Below are 27,253 nucleotides of genomic sequence, written 5' to 3'. Positions count from 1 at the left end.
CCAGGGTTTGTGTTTTGTGTTAGATCACCACACAGATGGATATGTTAATGCAGCCCATTATCCTAGGAATTATGTCAATATTTGACAATTCTGCACATAACGATTTACATGCAGTGCCAACGTGGGAAGTAGTACGTCCTTTATGTAGGGAAACGGAAAGTAAGGGTGTGGAGGTCGGGGTGGCAATCGTGGCAAACGTTTTTGATTCTTGGTATGGCAAGAGTCAGTACAAAAAGAGTACTGAGGTTCAATACTCAACACTATTATACTCTACTATTACTCACACTTCATTTTCTATTTTAAGCTGATTAGATCAATGTAATTTTACATGACTGCCTCCCTGTTCACGTTCAGTCACACTTTAGTCATCTGTCTGTTACTTCCATCCATCTTACCAAGTGAGGAATATGTACTCATTTGCACTATTACCAAGGCAATCTGTCTCTAAAAATGCACCTCTGAGATGAGATTCTGAAGTGGAACCTTTCTCGACATTATTCTATTATCATCCAGACTGTGTGTGTGTGTGTGTGTGTGTGTGTGTGCTGGCTGTGTGCTACCCCATTCCAGATGTATGGCACTATATGGTGGTGTCAAAGTCCTGCCTGCCGTGCTGAGACTCACTAAATCAATATGAATCACAGATTAGGACTGTGTGGAAAGGATGATTAAACAGGCAGGATGTGATAATGGCTGCTGCTACCAGGTGGGAAACCTTGAGAAAGCCCCCAGCATTCTGTCTGAGAAGCAGCCCACTCACTAGTGATTCACATAGTGCCATTTCCTGGACCTTGTGATAACAGAAGAGTGCCGGAAACCTTTCAGAGCTTACATTCAGATTTTTTGTATGTGTCTTATGGGCAATGAAAACAAATCAATAGATAACTTGCATCCTGTTCAGTTCTAATAGCTATGGAACACCTTTACCATGAGAGAGGCTCAGCCATGATGCTCCGTTAAAGAAGTCACGTCGGGTGATGAAGATGTTGTCAGATTCAGGTAAGCTAGCTAGCTAGCTATGTGTTCAACTGCTTGTTGGCTAACTAGCTTGTGAAATTGGTGCTTTGGTCCAATCAGACATGCATTAACCCCATAGAGCCCAAATGGAATGATCCTTTGTTTCTTAACCATTGGCAGTGGAATCAGCCTCCTTAGATACACTAGTGGATTGTTGTGGGTCACCCCTAGCGTTAGCTAACAAGTCATTAAACACAAAGCTATAACCAGCAATGACCTGAATCTGACAACCTCACAACGGGACTTCTTTAGCGCAGCATCGTAGCCCAGCCCTTTCTCGGGGTGTTCATTTGTCCAATAATTGATAATGGCTGATTCTGATATAGTTAACTACCTAGCTAACTACCTAGCAAACTACACTACCTAGCTAACTACCTAGCTGACTACCTAGCTAACTACCTAGCTAACTACACTACCTAGCTGACTACCTAGCTAACTACCTAGCTGACTACCTAGCTAACTACCTAGCTAACTACACTACCTAGCTGACTACCTAGCTGACTACCTAGCTAACTACCTAGCTAACTACCTACCTAACTGCCTAGCTAAATACCTACCTAACTACCTAGCTAACTACCTAGTTAACTACCTAGCTAACTACCAAACAAACCTCACTACATAGCTAACTATCTAGCTAACTACACTACCTAGCTAACTACCTAGCTAACTACCTAGCTGACTACCTAGCTAACTACCTAGCTGACTACCTAGCTAACTACCATTTTCCGGTCTTTTCGCGGTCATTTCCTTCGGAGATTGCAACTGAAATGTAAGTATAATCAATTTATAAATATCCAAATGTCTATGTGTCAAATTTCATCTATATGTATGGCCGTTTACATGTTGAATTACTACAGGAAAGTGACTTTGATGAGATAATGCAGTAAGAACACTTTAGTTGCACTCGGGCGACGATCTTTCCCCTGAAAAGTGTGTCTGTATTTTCACTGTACTGCTAATATGAGTTAGCTTATGAGCGCAATTCGTAGCTAGCTTTGTCTAGCCAATGAAGATAGAGGATCATGTGTGACATAATCTGTTGTCAAGTGAAGAGTGGCAGAAATGTTGGATGTCTGAAAAAAAAGTTGTGGCCGCGGGAAAAGACAAAGAAAGGATCCCGTAGCATTAGTGAAGGCAGGCAGCTGTTTTGTTTGTGTGTTTAGCTCTGAAACATGACAGCAGACATAAATAACATTAACATTTTTCTTGTTCATAAGCCAGGCTACATGAAGTATATTTATGCATAATGATCCAATAAATAATGCAAATAATGTTTGTGTGTGTGAGAGAGAGAGTGACTGACTGACTGTCTCTGTACATGTGTTGAAAGCTTATGATTGGAAATATTAGTTATAGATTAACCTCCAATATACATATATACATATATTTGTGTTTTTGCCTCTCAACATTCTCTCTTGTATGGTTTATGTTCCTGGCTAAAAAAATAGAGAACAGCGAGAGAGAGAAGGAAGAGGGCAAGAAGAAGGAAAAGCAAGAAGCAGGAAAGAGACAGTGAAAAGCAGGAAAGAGACAGAAAGAAAGAAAGAGACAGAGAAAAGCAGAAAAGAGCCAGAAAGAAAGAAAGAGACAGTGAAAAGCAGAAAAGAGCCAGAAAGAAAGAAAGAGACAGTGAAAAGAAGAAAAGAGCCAGAAAGAAAGAAAGAGACAGTGAAAAGCAGGAAAGAGACAGAAAGAAAGAGACAGTGAAAAGCAGAAAAGAGACAGAAAGAAAGAGACAGAGAAAAGCAGAAAAGAGCCAGAAAGAAAGAAAGAGAGTGAAAAGCAGAAAAGAGACACAAAGAAAGAGACAGAGAAAAGCAAAAAAGAGCCAGAAAGAAAGAAAGAGACAGTGAAAAGCAGAAAAGAGCCAGAAAGAAAGAAAGAAAGAGAAAGAGACAGAGAAAAGCAGAACAGAGAAAAATAAACAGTTAAAGTAAGTGAAGGTAGGTAACATGTGTGTCTGTGTGGGAGAGAGTTTTTAATTTCCTTTACAGGAGCATCAAGATGTCAAAAAGAAAAGATGGATGTAGAAATTGTAATGCTGCTGTGGCTAAGGTAAATATACTGGAAAAACAAAGTTCGGAAACTTGTATTTGGTCGATTATTTCTCTGTTGTTACAATGCTAATTGGCATTGTATTTTACATCGTTGGAAAGCCTGTTTATTTACCTTTGCAATGATGTCCAACTTGTAAGGATCATGCATTTGTGGGATGAGCAGCACAGCTGATTATGTGGGTAGCGCCCAAGAAAAATTTGCCAAAATGCTCCACCAATGGTAAACAGTTTATTCTCATAAGGCTACCAGGAAGCCTGCAATGACTGCCCTTCACCGTCAGGCCCGTTTGCGCTGGTGTCGACAACACAGACAATGGAACCTGAACATGTGGGGGAATGTCATGTTCAGTGTTGAGTCCAGGTTCTGTCTGCCAAAGTTGGATGGCAGGGTCAAAGTATGGAGACAACACGGAGAACGCTATGCTGATTGTTGCACCGATGGAGTAACAGCTTTTGGTGGGGGCAGTGTCATGGTGTGGGGCGGCATCTCCCTCACTGGCAAAACAAGGCTTGTCATCATTGAAGGCCATCTCAATGCAGGGAGATATCGGGATGAGATTCTGCAGCCAGTGGCGATCCCATATCTCCACAATCTGGGACCTAACTTCATCCTCCAAGATGACAACGCTCGCCCCCACAGAGCCAGGGTTATCACAGACTACCTCCACAATGTGGGAGTAGAGAATGGAACGGCCTGCCAAGAGTCCAGACCTCAACCCAATTCAACACTTGTAGGATCAGCTTGGGCGTGCTGTACGTGTTAGTGTGACCAACACAACCACGCTGGCTGACCTGCAACGAATCCTGGTTGAGGAATGGAACGCCATCCCACAGCAACGTTTGACCAGGTTGGTGACCAGCATGAGAAGGAGGTGCCAGGCTGTTGTGGTTGCGTATGGATCTTCCACCGCTACTGAGGCTCCTGACGGTGTATTAAATGAATAAAGTGTAAAATTGCCAATATGTCTTGTTTGTTCCTTGTTACTGATAGAGAGTTCAATCATCCAATCCACCAAACAACTCAAAACAAGAGTCAACACCAACAGGAGAATACACTGTTTACCATTGATGGAGCATTTTGGCAAATTTTTCTTGGGCGCTCCCCACATAATCAGCTGTGTTGCTCATCCCACAAATGCATGATCCTTTCAAGTTGGACATCATTGTGAAGTTAAATAAACAGGCTTTCCAACGATGTAAAATACAATGCCAATTAGCATTGTAACAACAGAGAAATAATCCATCAAACACAAGTTTCCGAACTTTGTTTTTCCAGTATATATTTGTCCATGCCTGTGGTAAATATGCATGTCTACATGTGGTAATGTGACAGTTTATAGAATTTATCAACCTTATTCAAGACATGAAATCTGCCTTTAAACCTAATTTTGAATTTTATATCTGACTGTGCAAAAAATGAATGTGCATTTGCAGATGCCCAACATCCGGCAGATCCGGAAGAGGGAGAGGAAGACAAGGAAGTTGACCCAGGAGGCCATGGAACAGGCCCGCCAGGAAGTGGAAGAAGGCAGGCGGAGTATACGGCATGCAGCCCACATGTTTGGGGTCCCGAAGTCCAGCCTGAGTGAGCGAGTCAGTGGAAGGGTGGCATCTGACTGTGTCCAAGGTCAGAGGACTCTCCTCACCCCTGCAGATGAGTATTCCCTGGTAGAATACTGTTTGTATTCTGCCAGTCACGGGTTTCCACTGACTCAAGCCTCAGGTCCTGGCCCACGCTCTGGCCATATACAACCTCTGCTACCAGGACGCACTAAAGACCCCACTTGGCCAGACGTGGTGGATAAACTTCAGGGAGCGGCACCACCATCGCCTTACAGCCCAGTACCCAGACATAATTGACTGTGGGAGGGCATCCTGTGCCAAGAAGGGGGCCATCGAGGAGTACTTCAGGCTCCTCACCACCACCCTGGAGGAGCATGGGCTGAGGGAGAAACCCCGTCAAATATACAACTGCAACGAGACAGGGTTTCAGCTGGACTCGGCAAGAATAAAAAGGTCATCGTGCCCCAGGGGACCAAACGTGCGTATAGGCAGGCCACCTCTGGATCCACCTGGATCCAGAGGTGGTCCGGGCGGCACAGAGGGAGGGGGTCATCCTCCTGTGTCTGCCACCCCATACAGTACATCTCACATCCTTCAGCCTCTGGATGTGAGTTTCTTTAGACCCTTGAAGACAGATTTCTCTGGTGTTGCAGGAGATCTGTCAGCAGTGAGCCACAGTTTTCAAGGGTCCTAAGAGACTCCTACAAGAGGGTGAAGGATCGGAGAATGGTGGTGGCTGGGTTCAGGAGGTGTGGCCTCTACCCTCTGGACCCAATGGCCATCGACTGGTCAAGGGTCATGCCGTCCGGGCCGCGGCGTGGGACCTCCTCCGCCAACCCCATCGGCATCTTCCTGAGCCGTGCCTGATGTTACCCACCCCTCCTAACATCCCCTACCCCCAGTTGCCCCTGTCCTGACCCCCCAGCCCCAGAGTCAACCACCCCCTATCCCCAATCCCCAGAACCCACCTCCACCTGCCCCTCCTCCTCCCAATCCCTACCTCACCCATCCCCTGGTAACATCAGGCCGAATCACAGTAGACCTGGCCCACCTCCTGGCCGAAATAAATTACCATCGAAACACCGGAAAGGTCAGGAGGAACACCACCGAGGCCAAGATACTGACGGCTTAGGAGATGTCCGACGTCATCGAGGAGGCGGAGGACCGTGCTGCAAGTCGGGAGGCCCAAGCTCTGGCCAGAAGACAGCAGCAGCGGGCCGAAGACATCAGTCCAGCAACCACTTCCTCTACCCTGCCTGGCGGCCCCAGCCGTAGAAGAACAGTGCCCCTCGGGCTGCTCCAGCCACCAGCTCCGGCCTTTCCACCGCCGGTCCCTCACCCACCTCTGCCCCCTCTTGTGCCTCCCACGGTCCCGTGCAGGGAACCTGACCCTCCGGGGAGTTCGGAGGTATTGGTGTCGTGGGTCCAGTGCGACAACTGCCACACATGGTTTCACACCATGTGCGTGGACTGGGACGAGGAGCTGGATGACGATGATTATGATTATTTTAAATGTAATTTGTGTCCAGATATTTAATTAAATTAATTTTTAATTTATGTATTTTAATTTTTTACATGTTTTATCTTATTTTTGTTGCTTTTAAATAAATATTTTTGATCCTCTTTTCAATCATTTGCTCTAGTCATGTCTTTTGATTAAAAACAATGCACCATTTCAATCATGAATACTTATGTTTGTAGTTCTACTATAACTCTTAACAGAATAACGCTAATGTTAGCAGAAAACAGTCCGGTTTAGGAAACAGTTCCGTTACCTAACTAACTAACTACCTAGCTAACTACCTAGCTAACTAACTACCAAATGTATGACCTAGCTAACTAACTACCTAAGTACCAAGCTAACTACCTAACTAACTACCTCATTTACTACCTATCTAACTAACTACCTAATTTACTACCTAGCTAACTAACTACCAAATGTATGACCTAGCTAACTAACTACCTAAGTACCAAGCTAACTACCTAACTAACTAACCTAATTTACTACCTACCTAACTAACTACCAAATTTACTACCTAGCTAACTAACTACCTAAGTACCAAGCTAACTACCTAGCTAACTACCTAGATAACTAACTACCTAAATACCTAACTAACTACCTAGCTAACTATCTAGCTAACTAACTACCTAACCACCTAACTACCTAGCTAACTAACTAGCTAACTAACTGCCTAGCTGACTACCTAGCTAACTACCTTACTAGCTAACTAACTACCTAGCTAACTAGCTAGCTAACTACCTAGCTAACTAGATCGCTAACTACCTAACTAACTACCTAGCTAACTACCTAGCTAAGCTACCTAGCTAACTAACTACCTAGCTAACTACCTAGCTAACTAACTACCTAGCAAACTACCTAACTAACTACCTATATAACTACATAGCTAACTAACTACCTAGCTAACTACCTACCTAACTACCTAGCTAACTAACTACCTAGCTAACTAACTAACTACCTAGCTAAGTACATAACTAACTACCTAGCTAACTAACTACATAACTACTTAGCTAATTACATAACTAACTACCTAGCTAACTACCTAGCTAACTGCTTAGCTAACTAACTACATAGCTAACTACATAGCTAACTAACTACCTAGCTAACTAACTACCTAACCAATTACCTAGCTAACTACCTAGCTAACTACCTAGATAACTAACTACCTAAATACCTAACTAACTACCTAGCTAACTATCTAGCTAACTAACTACCTAACCACCTAACTACCTAGCTAACTAACTAGCTAACTAACTGCCTAGCTGACTACCTAGCTAACTACCTAGCTAACTACCTTACTAGCTAACGAACTACCTAGCTAACTACCTAACTAGCTAACTAGCTAGCTAACTACCTAGCTAACTAGATCGCTAACTACCTAACTAACTACCTAGCTAACTACCTAGCTAAGCTACCTAGCTAACTAACTACCTAGCTAACTACCTAGCTAACTAACTACCTAGCAAACTACCTAACTAACTACCTATATAACTACATAGCTAACTAACTACCTAGCTAACTACCTACCTAACTACCTAGCTAACTAACTACCTAACTACCTAGCTAACTAACTAACTACCTAGCTAAGTACATAGCTAACTACCTAGCTAACTAACTACATAACTACTTAGCTAATTACATAACTAACTACCTAGCTAACTACCTAGCTAACTGCTTAGCTAACTAACTACCTAGCTAACTAACTACCTAACCAATTACCTAGCTAACTAACTACCTAGCTAACCTAGTTGATGTGACAGATGAAAGACGGAGGAACAGGGGAACTATTGAAAGTGGGCAGTGTGGAATGAGGTGAATAGTAAGCAGTATCCAAACCATCCAGGTTACATCGCAATTTATTACTATTATTATTATTATTATTATAATACTGTACTATAATAGAGTTTACTAGCTTGACCATGAAACACAGAAACAATGCTTCTCCTTTATTACTATGTTCTAGGGATTAGTAGCTGGTGGATGCATGCTGACTCTCTGGCTGGGACATGCGGTTTTAGCCTCAGCCTTTAGCACGGTATTGTGTGCCATCATGTGCATATTTAAAACCATGTAATAGGACTTTTGTTTTTAAAAAAGCAGCTGAAATCATTAAAAAGTGAAGTCAGCTGGGGACAGTTTTCAACCAACACAAGCGCACACCAGCTAGCTACAGATAATGAAATCAACAAGAGACAGTCATCTTCTGAGCTGACCAGTTCCCTGGTCATTAGCTCAAAATGAAAAGCCTTCTTTTGTTTATCGAATTATTATCGAACACTCATTGTTGACTGTACGTTTTGGTTAATAAGCCTCCTTCAGCATTGTAAACTGTTAGCGTTGGAACTATATTTTTAACAACAACTGGAAAAAAGTTATGCTCTCAGTTTGGATGCAGCTGTAAACACCCAAAATGTTGAACGTTTACCTCTTTTTTGGTTGTAGCAGATTTATTCAAATTGTTTTACACAAATGATATGTCCTCACTATCAAAAGGTTATGTTCTCTCCTGACTGTTCACTCCAATTTTCCGCTGTATTTTACCTTCCTTATTGATTTTCAATACATTTCTCGCTTTTTGTGATGTGTGAACCCTAAATATAACGCATTTAAATAGACCATTTTCTAATTCTTGAATATTTCACAGTATTTCCCCTGCTAGTCGTTGTGCTACAATCTCTTTACCAGACACTGTAATTTCTGTGTAGCCTACACAGAAATTACATTAATATTGATTCTCAGTCTGATTTTCTTCCTTGTTGTTTCTACATTTTGGGGGTAAAGGCTGCTAGCTGATGAGGAGTACTTACAATCTCTAAGTTATGGGTGTGTCATGTAATGAGAATATCAGAGCAGGACAGTCAAGTCTTTCATTAGCACCCATTAGTAGGGTTTCTCTCTGATATTATTAATGAGAGTATAGTCCTTGACCTTCCCTAGCAATCTACCACTCAGGCATTGATTAAAAACCCTAGGAGAGTGACAGAGTCCTGGGGGTGAATCATGTTGTCTTTAATATTTGATAAATCCTGCAAGCAGAAAAAATATGAATGCTTGCTAATTGAGTTACTCATAGCAAAGTTCTTCTTTTGATGACATTCTTGGGCTGCATGGAAAAGCCTTTGTGTAGAATTGTGAAAAGAAAGCTAAAGTCTAATGTACAAGCTTTTCCTTGCAGGCTACCCTGCATATATGTTAATACTGTACATCGCTCTAGACAAGCTACAGGGCATCACAAATACTCTAACCTTCACTCGGGCTTTGTGGCTGCTGTAACTTGTTAACATGGACGCCAAAATAAAAAACAACAGGTTCCGCAGCTGCCACGCGCTGCTGACGTTTCCTGTGTGGACACGTCGTGAAAAAAAGAGGCGCTGGCGTATATGGACTCGCAGGTGGCGAGGAAGACGTGGACAGTATGGCTTTTCCATTTTGCAGAGAGTTGGAGGTTAACCTAGCTAGGCTTTACTAGCTACAGACGTAGGCAAAGTTGTTGGTAACGTTCCGTTAAAGAGAGAAAAACCCACAATGGTCACTGAAATAACTTGAAACTGACAAAAGTAATAATAAATAAAAATTTACTGAAAATTAACTAATGAAAATCAGCTGTTGCTTTTGAATTGTGGTTCAACAGAATCATTTTAAAAAACAAACTGATGAAACTGGCCTAGACAAAAATGATGGTAGCCCTAGAAAAGATTGAAAATAATTTGACCATAGGGACACATTAAACTAAGGTGTGTCCTGTAATTAGCATCACAGGTGTCTTCAAACTTGTAATCAGTCAGTCTGCCTATTTAAAGGGTGAAAAGTAGTCACTGTGCTGTTTGGTGTCATGGTGTGTACCACACTGAACATGGACCACAGAAAGCTAAGGAGAGAGTTGTCTCAGGAGATCAGAAAGAACATTATAGACCTTCATGTTAAAGGTAAAGGCTATAAGACCATCTCCAAGCAGCTTGACGTTCCTGTGACTACAGCTGCACATATTATTCAGAAGTTTAAGGGACTGTAGCCAACCTCCCTGGACGTGGCCGCAAGAGGAAAATTGATGACATATTGAAGAGACGGATAATACGAATGGTAACCAAAGAGCCCAGAACAACTTCCAAAGAGATTAGAGGTGAACTCCAAGGTCAAGGTACATCAGTGTCAGATCGCACCATCCGTCACTGTTTGAGCCAAAGTGGACTTAATGGAAGACAACCGAGGAGGACACCAAATCATAAAAAAGCGAGACTGGAATTTTCCAAAATGCATATTGACAAGCCACAAAGCTTCTGGGAGAATGTCCTTTGGACAGATGAGACAAAACTGGAGCTTTTTGGCAAGTCACATCAGCTCTATGTTCACAGACGAAGAGATGAAGCATCCAAAGAAAAGAACATTGTACCTAATGTGAAACATGGAGGAGGCTCGGTTATGTTATGGGGCTGCTTTGTTGCATCTGGCACAGGGTGTCTTGAATCTGTGCCGGGTGCAATGAAATCTCAAGACTATCAAGGCATTCTGGAGCGAAATGTGCTGCCCAGTGTCAGAAAGCTTGGTCTCAGTTGCAGGTCATGGGTCCTCAAACAGGATAATGACCCAAAACACAGCTAAAAACACCCAAGAATGGCTAAGAACAAAACATTGGACTATTCTGAAGTGGCCTTCTATGAGCCCGGATCTAAATCCTATTGAACATCTGTGGAAGGAGCTGAAACATGCTGTCTGGAGAAGGCACCCTTCAAACCTGAGACAGCTGGAGCAGTTTGCTCACGAGGAGTGGGCCAACATACCTGTCGACAGGTGCAGAAGTCTCATTGAGAGTTACAGAAATCACTTGATTGCAGTGATTGCCTCAAAAGGTTGTGCAACAAAATATTAAGTTAATGTTACCATCATTTTTGTCTAGGCCAGTTTCATTAGTTTGTTTTTTTAAATGATTCTGCTGAACCATAATTCAAAAACAATATCTGATTTTCATTAGTTAATTTTCAGTGAATTTTTATTTATTATTACTTTTGTCAGTTTCAAGTTATTTCAGTGACCATTGTGGGTTTTTCTCTCTTTAACGGAACGTTACCAACAACTTTGCCTACGTCTGTATATCTATTATACATTGTTCTCTTGATAGCTACGCTCTAATTATTGTAAGAAAAGCAGAAAAACAGACACGTTGGGGAGGCAGCTTGTGGCTCTGCTTCAACTGTGTGACAGCCTGTGGACAGCCAACCAAAAGTTCTGACATGTCAGAAATTCATTCGACCGTCTGACGGCTGGTCGGGAGGAGTTAATCGGTCCTCGGTCCCTCCCCCGTACACTGCACGGCAAACGACGCCCGAAGAAGCTGAATTTCGGTCCGACTATAAAATGAGTCGTTCAAAATTGATGTGTGAATACTGATGTGTGTTCTGTTGTCACCATAACAATTAACAACAATCGCCATTTTCTTTTGTACTAGTCGAATGACCACGGAAAACATTTCAACATCCATTCTACTCCTATTGTATCTCTATGGTTGAACCCTAAGGACTGAAACATATCCCACATAATCATACAGACAATTGCATGTATTGTTGGTACAAAATGTGTTAACACACGTGTAAAGCTGCAGTTTCAAGCATCACATGGAAGTATGCTTTAGATGACGCTGTCTTCTTGGCCCTTTGCTTCTATTCAGACCCTCACAACTGTCTCCTGCTGTATTTCCCACCTTCACAAGGATGTAAGAACACACGTGTGTAGAGCTACACGCACAAATATGTACACGCACACACACACACACGCACGCACACACACACACCTGCTTCAGAATCCCAGCAGCCATTTCGTGGCCACAGTCAAAGATGATGTGGAACTCCTTCCCTCTCTTCATCTCTTTTAACAGCGGCTTAGCATCCTTGGTCTCTGCAGGCAGCTGCCGGATCTTTAACCGGATATTGTACCGGGACGGCGCCTTTATAAGTTCTTGCAACCGAATCAGACCTGTAGGGAAAACAACAAAGAAAAACAACATTTAAAAGTTTTATTTTGCCTGAAGAGTCATTGCTGTTTGGAAAGTACCCGATTACAACTGGTAGGCTACAGTCCTGCTCCCGTGAGGGCAATGAATTTCCTAATAAGAAATTTCAAATATATGTACATACATTTCCACAGTAATTGAGGTAACAGCTCCTCCTGATTCATTTGGCGGTGGTGGTTATAATTAGAGTGAGGATAAGAAAGCTGCAGGGATATATTCCTGTTGTCACTATGTCTAATGAAATCCGTTTCTCTTCGACAGCCCCCCCGACCCTCTCCTATATTCTCTGTCCTAAACACAATCTTTTTCTTTCAGTGTCTTTCTATTTCCTCTTTCCTCTCTCATATTATCCACAGCACATCTTAACAGTCTGCCTTCGTATCAGCAAACCTTGATCCAACTATACAAATATTCTTAGAAACACAACAGAAAGATATCAATACTGTACATTACCTGACAGTCATCATTTATCATAGATGACATTGATTGTGTGCTCACTATTGATCCCTCTCTTCCTCTATAGGCCACTCACTGTTGTGAATAGGATATTTGTGAAGTCAAGCATGCTGCAGAAATTGACTGGGACTTCAACAGAATCATAAACATCTTAATTTTGACAGATACATGTCCACGGTAATATTCAATCAGAGCATTTCCTGATCAATCATTTTTGTGTTGCAGCAGAAGAATATATACATATACAGTATATACTTTCTGAAAGGTTATTCAGAATGGATTTAATGGTTTATGCATTAAAGGACAAATGTGTCATATATTTACTGTAATAAATCATAAAATGACCATGATATGTCATCAGAGATTAAGCAAACATGCTAAATTGAAATAGTGGCTTCTCCGACAACAATGTTTCAGCCAGTATGTTCTCCTTTGACATTTCCATTCCGGTCCGGAACGTCTGTTTTTGTTGTGGCCGGTATGATCCCGTCCATTGACCATTTCAACACCCCTATTACCACATTATGCAACAAATTGGCACTCAAGCACTACACAGCCTTCAGCAGCCATGGAAGCAAGCTAACCAGCTGGATCAACAGAGAAAACGTTAACATTAGATTCTACCGACCTGAAAAGCCTGGGCACATCTCTCTGTGGTCCGTGTGCAGCTAGTTATCAAGGCAGCGACTATTTGAGACACACAGCCGCTGAAGGGATTCAGACTACTGCTGCTGGCGAACACCGTTGGTAACCCTGAAATTCTGAAAATGTACGCTAACTGCTATCAGTCACAGTCAGTATAGAATGTAGTATATATAGTATATTGAAATGTGTTTGTGTTTTGTGTGAGAGTGAGTGTCTTTGTCTGGTGAGGATCTTTGTTTCCCATCTAGGTGCTCTCTCTCTGATTGGCTGCAGGTGTGGGATCGGTCTGGGGTGTGTCGGCTGCTGATTGGTCCAACCATAATCTCTGCAGTTTAAAATGCTCAGGTAGTCTGACATCAGTGGGACAGCAGCCTTGTTCTGTCCTCGGCCTCCAAACTTTTGTGTTAAAGGGACTGTTTGTAACTTTTTAAGCGTATAAATGTAGCGGGTCGGCACACATGCGCGTTCGAATATGCGCGCTCGCGTGTGGCCGGAGCCTCGTCTCCGCTGCCTGCTCTCCTTCACTCAGACAGCGCGTGCGTCCTCCACCTCTAGACGTGAACACGCGTTCACTCCACACTGCAGAAGAGTTAGTTTAGCTCTGAGAATATCTAGTGAATGCACAGGGGACGTTTGTGCAGAAATAAATGCTGCAGCTCCTCCAGACCAACAGAGCTTTCCCGTGTCTTGTGAAGTGACAGAGTTCTTCAGAGAGTTACGTTGTCTTCTCGTTACCGACCGGGTGCCGGTGTCTCCTCTGTTCTCTCCGGCTGCGGAGACACGCTGTAGAGCCCCGCTGCATCAGCCTGCACTTAGGCAGGAAAAGCCAACACTAGGATCAGATCTAAACCATGTTCATGGAGAGACCTTGGTCTGGTCAGCTAACATTACTGCCAAGCAGCTGAAATATAGAGTGATATTGTGGTTTTAGCTGACGTGTGTCTCCTCACTGTGTTGAGCGATGCTCGTTCAGGTATATTTAGAGCGAGCAAGCGTGAGCCCGACGCTGACTTTCGTTGATTTCACGGCCACAGGTGTCGCTGTTAACAAGCATTTCTGAAAGTTAAAAATAGTCCCTTTAAAGCTGTGATCTACAGTTGAATCAGTAGCCTTAGAGCCCTGGTTGGCTTCGTCATTGTGTAACTTGTTGAAGATTTTCTTTGTTGCTAAAGATAGACTTCAGTGGTTGAGGTGAACTGCCCTCTTTTCTCCTGTTTCTGCTGTATCCTAGGGAGCCAGGTTTAGTACCTGTCATTCTGTTCAGGGTTAGTCAGATAAATGATTTAGTTTGTTGTTTTGGCCTTTGTTCACCCTGAGTTATATTGTTTCATTTTATTGTTTGTTAACTTGATTTTTAGTAATAAATCTTTTTCACTAAAATTAAAATGTAGTCCTGAGACTGTAGTTTGGGGACCGAGGAGGGAACGTCCTTTTACCCCCTAGGCGGGGGCATAACAGGCCCCTCATCCCCCCTCCCATAACAAGGCCTACTGGTGGAAGACTGGCATCAGGGCATCACATCATCACTCTTTGTCCCTGCTCACCTCTGAAAGAGACTATGAAGTAATTTCAGTGTTCAACACCAAGAAGCCCCGTTGTCTCCCGCTGGAATCATCAACAGTAAGATCATGTACAGTTATGGACTAATGGCCTATTTCATTATTATTGTTTGTTGGGTTTATTTTATGTTCGAATCTGAACAAGAGTGAAGAGAGAAGATAAATATGCATGTCAGGAGTAACATTACCTCTGATGACGATGTAGAAGGCTGGTAGGATTAAACTATTTTGGTCAACATCTGCCTTTCAGAATCTTATAAGTAGATGTTTGGTCTTGGACGGGACAGGCCCCCCTGATTTTCTCTGTGCCCCCCCCTGAAAGTGTCAATGAAAAAAGTTCACATAGACAACTGGCCTCTAAAAGGAAACCAGACAGACTTCATACCACCTAGTTTATATAAAGTGAATCTCTAGAAATATAACTCCAATTAATAATATCTTGTCTAAAAATGAACAGTGAACGGTTTATTTGTTAATATTTTGCGTTAGTTGTGCTCAAGTTTCATCCATTTCTAAATCCTCCACATCCATTCCAACTTACTCTGTTTTAAATAACATCATGTCGTGTTTTTTATTCACACTAGACATTTTAAAATAAGATCATTTTAAGTTACATGTGCTTTCGTAATATTAAATAATGAAAAACAGATGTGCCGAGTTATTGCCATTCTACTCTGACTGTAATTTAAAAACTAAAAGTGATCACAGGTAATTAATCAAACTATATTTATCACAAGTGAATTCACACTGACTGGACCAAATGCTATTTTAAATACCAGTCAGGCATCAGTCTTCACATCTCCAAACAGGCACATGGGTCTAAAGCGGCGCAGCAGTCCTGTGTCTCTGCCCGCAGCCCACCGTCCCCAGCTGCTTGGCCTGTGGCATTATTTGTTTACTTCCTGCTTCCAGATGAGTGCACTGCACTGTGGGAAACCAACCTGCAGTCTGCTGGAGCTTCAGTAGCCAGTCGCTGGTTTCCATTAAATCAAACACTCTGTCGCACACTGATGAGGATATCCCTAGAGTGTTGACCTGTGAGACACTGGCAGTGTTCCATTTAACCATCTCATGACAAAGTGACTCCTCTGCTGTGGCTCACAACATCTCAGAAACACTACTATGGATAATAGAAACCAAGCAGACAATGAAGATGTGTCACAGAGCTCCCAGTAACCGTGGCTACTGGAGAAATAGCTGTGCACAAATATGTCTATTATATGCGATAGTGATAATGATAGTTGGTTCTTGCATACTTTAAGTAAATAAAAGTAGTTATGTCGCAGAAAAAACTTTTTATGAATGAAGGATTAAGACTGGTTAAAACATAGAAAAGGGAAATATCAACAAAAGGCAAATATATATTTCCCATGTTTGCCTGAGAAAGCATGACTGCACCGTGGCCAAGATGTATGACCACGTGGATTGTATGCACCAACCAGTGCACCAAATGTATATGTACACTAGAAAAATAGAATGGCTGCTTGTTATGAAAAGAGGTTAAAGGTGTGAAGAGGTCACATCTTTGTAATTCCTCTTTAACCTCTTCCACGCCAACTTTACTGTCTTTCAGAGGCTGTAGCAGGCTACATCTAGAGCTAGAGCTACATCTAGATCTAGAGCTAGAGTTACATCTAGAGCTAGAGCTACATCTAGAGCTAGAGCTACAACTAGAGCTAGAGCTACATCTAGAGCTAGAGCTACAACTAGAGCTAGAGCTACATCTAGAGCTAGAGCTACAACTAGAGCTAGAGCTACATCTAGAACTAGAGCTACAACTAGAGCTACAGCTACATCTAGAGCTAGACCTAGAGCTACATCTAGAGCTAGAGCTACATCTAGAGCTAGAGCTACAACTAGAGCTAGAGATACATCTAGAGCTAGAACTACATCTAGAGCTAGAACTAGAGTTACATCTAGAGCTAGAGCTACATCAAGAGCTAGAGCTACATCTAGAGCTAGAACTACATCTAGAGCTAGAGCTAGAGTGAAGCTACTGGTATCACCTGAAACTAGAAAAACCTAATGAATCCATCGGTACCAACCATGTCATACTAGCTTGTCGGGAAGAAGGCTACATAATACTCCGAAGTTATGCTAAATGTTGTCGAGGAAAAACTGTCATGTCCATTTTCAAAGGGGTCCCTTGACCTCTGACCTCCAGATATGTGAATGTAAATGGGTTCTATGGGTACCCACGAGTCTCCCCTTTACAGACATGCCCACTTTATGATAATCACATGCAGTTTTTTACATGCAGTTTAGATATGTTATTTTTTTCTCCTATTCTAAAATGGTGTATCTGAATATTTTTGCATCCTGGGGTCCCTAAACAGTCTTGAATTCCATAAATTGGGTATCACTGTAAAGCTGAGACTCTGGTGGATCCAATGAGCCCAACTGGGTTCATGTGTGATGATGTTAGTCCCCATAGGAGACATGTCATTGACCTCACTGTATAACATGACCTGTGGTGACCTCTAGGATAATCACAGCCTCATGAAACTTTACAGCCACAAACTAGAGACCTAGAGCATTCAGAGGATGGATGGATCAAACTAGAGACCTAGAGCATTCAGAGGATGGATGGATCAAACTAGAGACCTAGAGCATTCAGAGGATGGATGGCTTTCCTAGGTATCTAACTATAAAGCAAGGAATCTCTGTCTGTCTGTCTGTCTGTCTGTCTGTCCCTCTGTGTGTTATTGCATATCTCGAGAACCCCTCATCCGATATAATTCACAGTTTGCGGGTGTATTGTTGGGGACTCAAAGAGGTGCAGTGTCCAATGTGGTACAATTTGGCCAGATGGTGGCGCTATAACAATGAACTATCGTTATAATCTTTTAGCCTGTAACCTTTGAACCGTAAGTCTCGGGGTTAAAATTATTTTTCCTGTTTGGAACAGAACATCTCTGGACCAAGCCTTGGAAAAGTTCCATTTTGAGATTTTTGATGTTTCATACAGTTTTGCTACAGCTGGCCCTCAAAGTTAGCTCAAATGCTGTGGGTAGGGCTTATATTAAAAATGTCCTGAATGCTTTGTGCAATTGCAACCAAATTTGGTGGACATGTGTAGATATGATACCTGAGTGACCATGGCAAATGTGGTGCCATTTGGCCAATAGGTGATGCTGTAGCAGCAGCATCTAACTATAAAAGAAGTATTCTCAGTCTGTCTGTCTGTTTTTATGTATGTATGACTGCCATTCACATGTCTCGAGAACAGTTCAGCCAATCAACTTACAGGGCAGGTATAAGCAGCACTACTGGGGGCCAAGCAATCGGCCCTTTCCGGGCAGGCACATGCTCAGAACGGGTACTGCTTTAGTATTGACAATAAGGGGGTTTCTGAGCAGTTTACACAACACAAGTGCTCGCCATCCAATCGGCAAAAAATGCAATTCTTGAAATTTCCAAATGTCAAAAGTTTTTGATCCCAAATCACAGCATGGCTTTTTCTGTGGTGTTCCTCAAGGTCTCGGTGTCTTAATGTGGTATTTGGAGGGATTATTGATCATTTTATCAATTCTCCAGTGGTAAGAAAAATGGTTAAATTTAGCACCAAATCTGTGTAACAAATGGTATCAAACCAAAAATTTGCTGCAACAACTTATGAGACATAAGTGAGGATGGGAATGACCATCACATACTTCTATCATAATGTTCTAGGCCCTGGTAGACTCTCACTATTCATTTTAATGAATTAATTCATGTTTAGTTCTGATTTAAGACTAGAACAACTTGACACACCGTGCTGAGCTGTATCTCAATCTAATCTTCAGGTTTCCAGCTTTCTCTGTGACATATAGTATAGTGTTGACCTGTTATCTCCCTCTAAGGATCCTCTGTCAACCCGAAGGACAAACATGGGTTTTTGGTGGGTTTGGGTGGAGTGGAATAGGTAGTACAATATTTTCAGTCATAATGGAGGTGGCTCAGATCTCATCATGTGCTTAACATGACATTATTTTAATGTACTTTTTACCCCGATCAATTGAATTCCTCTATATTTCTGCGTGAAGCAGATAGTGACTCTAAATGTCAGCCTTGTGTAAATGTGTAATTGTAATTGCCAGAAACAATACGGAGGAAATTAACTCTCTGTCAACAATACGCCAGGGCCCTGTTCTTATTTGACTATTAACTTACACATTCAGCTACTTGTCTCTTGGCACCCTTCATCTCTCTGTGCTGCATGAAGAAATATCTCTCAGTGTGGGCAAAGGGCCAGAGCTGTAGACTCAACTCACATGAATCTGATGACTACAGTCCAAATGATCAACAAAGACTTGCAACTCAGTTTAGACGTAAACTCCAACAACACTTGAAAGATCTGATCCACGGTAGGCCAATGAATTTTGAGAATTTTGAACAAAGGACTGGCACAAGTTCTTCTTTAAATCTTAAAAACAGATCCAGCGAGTGGCATCTGATTTACTGTACATGACAGATGGAGAGACGCATGGACAGATGGACCCATGCTGATCCATTTAGTCCCTCCCATGATTCCACTGGGGTTGCCACCACGCCTGACAAATTTGTGATGTGCCAAAGTAGTATGAGTGGATGTCCTCCAACATTTTACCTGGCTTCATTTGCATGTAGACAAGTGTATGAGACAGCTAAAGTGTGTGTGTTTGTGTGTTATATTTGACTCCAGTCCAATCTCATATGAGGGCTTGATGTTGCATGAGCTGTCTTAGGAGAAAAACAGCTTCCTCTGCTGGAGCAGCGATCGCTGTTTTACGGTTAGTTAGTTAACATCAATAAAAGCAGCCCGACACATCTGACTGCTGCACTCGCTCATCATAAACACATGTTGGAGCTCTCTAGCTCTCCCTCTCACCCCGAAGACATTCTGCGTGGCTGAATCTTCCTTCATACCTTTCCAAAATCTACAAGCACAGTCGAGAAATCTAGAGGGTAAAAATACTGAAGTGGGAGAAAAGAGGGGTGTCAGCGCTGATCAGTATTGACAGTGTTTAATGTGCGGCGACTGCTCTAGGATCCATATTTAACTCTGCATGAATATTTCATCCCCTCTAAGCGTTTATTAGGGGGCCGTCTGGGAGTCTCCTGAGCGTAAAACAGATCGGCCTGCCTGTGATAAATATCCTTGTAAGGAAACGGCCCCTCAAGCGTTCCCTCCCCAGCTCCCCTCCGAGTGCATCGCGACAAGGAAGAAGAGTTCCTTCTACTGGGCTGCTCAATCATTATCGGTCATATAGACGTTAAAGTGATTCCCCCAGACGGCCGATCCGCAGCGCTGCATGATGGGAGTAATGGCTGATCAGTCACTGAGCTGCAGACTCCTGGGGTCAAGGTTAATGTGACCCTCGCCACATCGGCTTGCTTATTTATGTTCAATTAAATGCATGTAACACATTGGAGAAAGATTAAAGCAGACCTGCAGTCAAAGGCTCTCCCAGTTGTTCAGGAATGTGGAGGCAGAACATGCATGCTGCTGTTCCCTCGCTATAAATAAACCTCCGTGTGTGAATGTGGGCCAGTCACAACAGTAAAAATGGTCTTTGTTATTAGCTGCACAAGTTCTCCTTGCTCTAAATCATTTGTGCTAAAAAGAGTCCATTGCCTGAACCACCACTCTATTTCTCTTCAATTAACTCTACCCTTCACATATCTACTCTGCCACATGGTACGGTACAGTGGGCATGAAAAGTTCTTCTTCTGCCACAAAATGAGTTCAAAGTAATTCATGTGGGAATGGGAGCAATTACCTTCGGTTACTATATGTCGTCCTAAAAAAAGGGGTGTAGCACAAAAAAACTTAATAAATGAATAAATGATGATATTATCATGAAATTATCCATTTATATTTTAAAACTCAACTCACGAAACATCCTGGACTGCCAGTCTGGCCAAAGTGTCTTTACGCACTTCACAATACAGATAGACATGTAGACATGTGGCTGTGATGAGCAACATAATGTCATAGAGAGAATATAATAATGATGTTCCCTGAAATAAAAGTGATTTTTCAAAAATGTTAATTTATTCATGATCATTGCCAGGGTTATATTTATGTTGCAATATAAAGATTGAGCTGACAACTATTTATTGTCAGCATGTACAAATCAAATGTAACTGAATCAAAGTACAACATGGAAAAAACTAGACCACATCTTTTACTCTACTTTTATTTTGTATTTGGCACCATGGTGGTATTTCAGGGCAGATGGTTATTGTAGGGATCAGTGTGATAAAGGAGATATATCTGCTCTTGGAAGGACATAGCTGCTGTATTCATATGTGACAACCTGCATGTCCCAGACAATGATCTGTTTCCTCTGAGGAGTCTGAAACTGTCAGTAGCGTATACTGTATGTCATGAAGGGGAGAGACCTGTGGTTAAAGGGGATGACAGTAAGTGAATGTCTCAACCTCTAACACGATCATCTATACTTTATGATAATGTATTATTTCAGTTCCCATCCCCTTCCCAAGTGTGCCACAGGTGCGCACGGCAAGCCTGCCACAAAATGACCAAAAGGCCACAGATGCAACGGGCACATCTAACTGTGATGAGTGCCAGGGGTTCATTTAATAATCAATAAAAACAACAGCAGAGACAGTGTTGTGATTGGCTGTTTCACTCATTCAGAACAAAGCAACAGCCAATCAGCAAAGACTTTTTTATGGAATATGAAAGAAAATGCTCATTGGAAGAGATTGTGTTCAGACTTTGTAAAAAGGAATAAAATGTGATGTGATTATGGAAAGAGATGGAGTGAACAACATTTAAAAATAATGTTCTAAGTTTTACTTAAATGTTCCAGTACCTTCATGAATGAGTGAAACTGAGAGACCACCCCCATCATTAATCTGGCATGGCGTGTGTTGTCCTCACAACTCGTCAGCACTCGATGCAGAGTCATTTCATCCAAAAAGACACAAGAGACCTCTGACAGGAAATGCCTGAACCCTCTAATTTATTTGTATCCTCCCTCTCAAGGAAGATGGTACATTCCTGAAGACCACTGACTTGTATCCATATGTTTTTATTTTCCCGTTTATTTGATGTGCACATAGGTATACATATGCATAAACATGCAGTGTCTATGTACATATGCATGTCATTATAGCATAGATGTACAAGCACATCTCTATAGGCCTCATCCACATGAGTGTTTGTCTGTTTCAGTCTGGTCTGTCTCTCATTGTTTCTGTGTTTCATAATGAAATCATTCTTTGTTTTCTTTGTTTCATTTGTGTGTGAAGCACTTTGTAACGGCGTGTTTTAAAAGGTGCAATATAAATAAAGCTTTACTTACTTACATTTTAATGTGTACCGTTGCCATAGAGACCATGGTAGCGGGCACATTTTTGTATAAACTACACTGATTGTAGTATAACCAGGAAAAGACCATTTTGGTGGCACCACACCGCATAAGACTGAAGTTATCGAATATTTTTCCCATTAATCACCAAAATTATGCAAAATCAAATTTTTCCAAAACAAATGATGAAGTATAACCATGAAGTGACCATCAATGTGTGAAATGATTTTGGTGGCACTACACTCCATAAGACCGAAGTTATTGAATATTAAAGCTGTTTCTTTTGGACCTCTTCTGTAATTAGTCTGTTGTGTGACTTAATTATTCATATTTCTGCTAGAAATCAGTCAATATTCTTGCAATACTTGGGTCACTCATCACTAAAAGGTAGACTTTTAGTTCTGACTTGCTTAATGTCCGTTTCTTTCATACTGGTACGATTATTACGGATTTTGTTTGTGACCAAATACATTTCTGGTTAGAAACAGCTGAAAAAAGGCTGATTTGACAATACCACCCCCACTCTCTCAAAATAACAAAATCATAAGACAATAATAAAAAAGATCAGAGCACGGAAAACACTGCAGCTGCCATTAGCATTCCAGCACAGCAACAGTGGGATTAGCATGGTGAACAGTAAGAGTCAGTGAGCCCTTCACTAAACAGGCTGTTGAGTGGTAGTGGAGCGTGTGATGGGACTGGGACTGCTGGTGTGGAGACACACACATCAAATTGAAACAGATTACTGGAGGGGTCCTGGGACACTGACTCTGAAGTACTCTGAGAGGACTCTTAGTCGTAGAGTATATGTATATTATATATACTCTCTTTACAAGAACAGGCCCACTCTATACTGCAGTACATTGTGACCAGCCTGTGTTTACCTCTTCAGGATCTGCAGAGAGAACCGGGCTTTTATTTAAAACAGCTTTATATCAGAGACAGGCTTTTATTCCTAATTGTCTCTAATTTATATATTTAATTATATTTTATCAAGCAGCTCCATGTTAATTTGCTGTTTACGCCGTTTGCCATTAATGCAGTCCCCCATAATGTCTCGATAAATTCAGTAAAAAATAATGTTATCAGTCACTAATTAGATCCACTTCATTCTACTTTGCTACTCATCCGATAAGTGTGACGTTACTGGTAATGGAAATTCAATAATTCCTCCATTTTAATCTGTTGTCTTGATATTTTCAGTATAACATACACACCCACAGCACTTTTTCCTTTAGAGCAAGATAATTATATCATACTTACAACTCTTAGCTATGGCTTTCTCATTTTAAGAAATACTGTTTCCACTGACTCATTAATTCCAGTCGATTCTACGTTGCTGTTCTTTCAACACGTTCTCCCTCCCAACTCGTCACATACCGCCATTTGGTCAGTGCCCCTCAGCATCAGAGACCGACGCACGACGTACCCATCTAGTGTTACTATTAGATAGGCCAGGGACGGAGTGTCATTATGAGCTTCTTACATGCATAGTGTCCTTTCAAAATAACCTTTTCACAGGAAGTTAGGTTTAGGCAAAACAGCTTAGTTAGCATTAGGATATGGTCGTGGTTGACGTTAAATTCACTGACTAGCAACTCACGTGACTCACAGGGCTGATGATACTCACATGACTAAAAACTCACTCACTCATCTTCAACCTCTTATCCGGGGTTGGGTCACGGGGCAACAGCTCCAGCAGGGGACCCCAAACATCCTTTTCCCGGGCCACATTAACCAGCTCTGACTGGGGGATCCCGAGGCGTTCCCAGGCCAGTGTGGAGATATAATCTCTCCACCTAGTCCTGGGTCTTCCCCGTGGCCTCCTCCCAGCTGGTCATGCCTGGAACACCTCCCAAGGGAGGCGCCCAGGGGGTGGGCATCCTTACCAGATGCCTGAGCCACCTCAGCTGGCTCCTTTCAACGCAAAGGAGTAGCGGCTCTACTCCGAGTCCCTCACGGATGACTGAGCTTCTCACCCTATCATTCCACTCTATAGAAATCGGCATATTTTTTATAATATGTTCTTTTTTCATCTTTCTCAAATTAATTTTTAAGTCTTTCGTATTGTTAGTTGGTAGTTTACTGTCTGAGGTTGTAAAACAATGTGTATTTGAAATGTGTATTTGAAATGACTGAAGCTCTGACTGAAGGGAGACGCCAGCCACCCTCCTGAGGAAACCCATATCAGCCGCTTGTACCTGTAGGCTAGTTCTTTGGGTCATGACCCAGCCCTCATGACCATAGGTGAGAGTAGGAACGAAGACTGACCGGTAGATCGAGAGCTTTGCCCTCCGGCTTAGCTCTCTTTTTGTCACAACGGTGCGGTAAAGCGAATGCAACACCGTGCCCCCGCTGCTCCGATTCTCCGGCCAATCTCACGTTCCATAGTCCCTCACTCACGAACAAGACCCCGAGGTACTTGAACTCCTTCACTTGGGGTAAGGACTCATTCCCTACCCGGAGTAGGCAATCCATCGGTTCCCTGTTGAGAACCATGGCCTCAGATTTAGAGGTACTGATCCTCATCCCAGCCGCTTCACACTCAGCTGCGAACCAATCCAGTGAGTACTGGAGGTCACAGACCGATGATTCCAACAGTACCACATCATCTGCAAAAAGCAGCGAAGAGATCCTCAGCACACCGAACTGCAAACCCACCTCCCCCCGACTACGCCTCGATATCCTATCCTTGAATATCACAAACAGGATTGGTGACAAAGCTCAGCCCTGGCAGAGGCCAACCCCCACCGGAAACGAGTCCGACATACTGCAAAGAACCCGAACATAGCTCTCGCTTTGGGCGTACATTGGATGGCCCATGACTAAAAACTGACATGACAAAAAAGTCAACGTTACTTTTATTTTCATACAGGACACAAACAGCGGTCTCCTGGTTGAAAGTGAAGTGTTTGTTTGACCCATCCACCACAACTTCCACACACCCTTAGCAGATTAATACTAGGTCAGGTGCTCTGACCGTCGAATACCACTGTGGGGGGGGGGGGTTACATTGGAGTTAATTGAAAGCCTGGTTCGTCACATACTGCTGTTAAAGGGTGCGTCGGTTTCCGATGACCGAACGGTGGTAGTTCACGAGTGGAGAGTGAGAACTGGTTGGTTCTTTTGAGCTGTGTTAAGATGGTCAATTCACCGGACTTTGACTCGCCGTTATGTCGGGGTCCAAGCTGAGCATCTGCTGCTTTGCTGCTTGTGCTTTCCTTCATTTATTGCTAGTGACATTGCATGTTTTTGGCTAAGTACAGGATGTGTTTGCTCGTCGATGTCAGTAAGCTATGAGGCTGCATTATTTTGGCTATTCCTTGGTTCAGCCTTGCTGCTCTGTGGTTGCTGTTTGGATTCCATTTGTAACAAGTATGAATTCTTGGTATGGCTTCCGCTGATCACCGAACAATACTTTACCCAAACCTGGTTTATTGTTTTCATATTAGGTCTATTTAGTTTAGAATAGATCCCTTGTATCATGATACCATTAGTGTCTTACCATATGCTAATATAAAAGTACTTCAACAGTACTTGGGTAGGTTGGGTACATTATAGTTCAGAATATTTCCATAATCCACAACAAAATATGCTACCCCCAAAATGTAATTCACAATGCAGTTTCGTTGTATGGGCACATAATCTTTTAGGAGACCAGGCTGTAATCTGAGTCTAGCCAGGATGTTTTCTGAGCTCGTCTCAGATGAGAAGGGTGTTGCTAGCATTCAAGGGAAATGTCAACATGCTTGTTGCATATATTCATGATGGCGGATGGCAGTGGCTCTGTTGATTGGGTCTCATGCGCTCTCGGTTAATAAGCAGGAAGCAATACTTTTGTGTTTTGGGGATGAGCTCTCTCAGCAGAAACCTTGTCCAGCCTGGATCCATTGAGAACTGGATTCTGATTCCATTGAGAGCCTTTTCCCCCAAAATCTGTATGACCATTTGCTACAAACGGTAAATGTCTTGACCTAAGTATCTCTGTCTGAACTAGTGCTATGCAACTACTATTACTAATAATAATACTTTTTATACTACTACAATACTACTACTAATGCTCTTGTTAAGCACTTTGTGACGTATGTCTGTAAAAAATGCTATATAAATACATTTTACTAACTGACCTACTACTCTTACTAGTGTCCCTGTTACTGCTTCAAGCCTTCTAATTCCCATTAAGGTCCCACCAGGATGTACAAAGATCAGACATGCCCTCCCTCTAAATACCAACTCAGCTTGTCAGACATGGCTCTTAATCATTTCTGTGCCTCTCTCAAATGACCACTTTGGAATTACACCATGCAGTCATCCATATTACTTGTAGTGAACATGCCGTCAAGCTGACCTTTCTTCAAGCCCCACAGCCCCTACCACATCCAGAAAGAAGAGGGATAAAGATTCACCGTAAGTTATCATTTAATTGAGGAAAGCATGCGGCAGAGCCTCACGAGAAGTTTCCAAGGCTGAAAAACAGCGAGGAGTAAAACACTGCAGAAAAATTAAAAATGACTTTGAGCTGAGTCACAGTGAATGGCGATGTGATTGGCCGGGGTAATACAGCATCTCTTTTCTTTCCTCCGCCACCTCAAGGACGGCCTCAGGATGCTGCTGCCATAGAAACCAGGCTATAAACAGAAAGGGGTTGAGTAGGCTGATACTGTTTTTGAGATGTTTTTGCACTTCTAGCAGCATTACTAAAAATCAGCTTGACCCCCAATCGTTCCACTAGCACAACCACCAGGCCAAATCTTCCACAACTACTGCAGCAACTACTTCCTCTGCAGCAAGCATACACAGAAATGACAGCTAATCTGTTTTTAATCTCACAACTCACCCAAAGGAAACACCAAACAAACTGGGCAGAGGTACTTTTAGCAGGGCAGGAATGTGTTACTCTGCTGTTGTTACAGCAGCCTTCTGCTCCTAAAATGCTTAGGATGGGTTAGAAAGGGTCAAATTGTATGTTATTGTCTATATTTGACATCAACATCAACATTTGTCTTTAAGGCGAGATATATGAATGCAGATTTACCTCATTGTCATTTTGTTGACAACTCTCAATTCCATAATTACCAGACAGGCTGAGAATTGTCATCTTCCTCCGTATAAAATATTTCATGAAGTTATCT

The 27,253-nt window shown here is 42.3% G+C and overlaps 2 protein-coding genes and 1 long non-coding RNA gene across 5 annotated transcripts in view; 2 read left to right on the top strand and 1 right to left on the bottom strand.

Annotated features, from left to right (window-relative positions):
* The window catches only part of grik2 (glutamate receptor, ionotropic, kainate 2), a 369,970-nt gene that overhangs the window by 183,667 nt on the left and 159,050 nt on the right, over positions 1-27,253 (bottom strand). For all 3 annotated transcript variants that reach the window (XM_037784201.1, XM_037784199.1, XM_037784200.1), the window contains exon 5: positions 11,942-12,123. In XM_037784201.1, the coding sequence (XP_037640129.1) occupies positions 11,942-12,123 (182 nt within the window). The remainder of the gene's footprint in view (positions 1-11,941; positions 12,124-27,253) is intronic.
* LOC119496708 lies at positions 336-24,818 on the top strand. The gene is made up of 3 exons (XR_005208784.1): positions 336-348; positions 14,507-14,511; positions 24,637-24,818. It is a non-coding gene; the product is annotated as an uncharacterized LOC119496708 (long non-coding RNA).
* Positions 1,634-6,246, top strand: LOC119496702 (transcription factor 19-like). The gene is made up of 2 exons (XM_037784213.1): positions 1,634-1,786; positions 4,509-6,246. Exon 2 carries the CDS (start codon positions 5,773-5,775, stop codon positions 6,172-6,174), a length of 402 nt encoding a protein of 133 aa, XP_037640141.1. The 5' UTR covers positions 1,634-1,786; positions 4,509-5,772; the 3' UTR covers positions 6,175-6,246.

This window comes from Sebastes umbrosus, chromosome 11 (genome assembly GCF_015220745.1).
Source record: "Sebastes umbrosus isolate fSebUmb1 chromosome 11, fSebUmb1.pri, whole genome shotgun sequence".
In the NCBI taxonomy this organism is placed as follows: Eukaryota; Metazoa; Chordata; class Actinopteri; order Perciformes; family Sebastidae; genus Sebastes; species Sebastes umbrosus.
This window is presented reverse-complemented; position numbering and strand designations above follow the sequence as displayed.

Excerpts from the sequence above, each read along its gene's own strand:
- LOC119496702 (XM_037784213.1), top strand. The coding sequence starts at position 5,773 with ATGTCCGACGTCATCGAGGAGGCGGAGGACCGTGCTGCAAGTCGGGAG.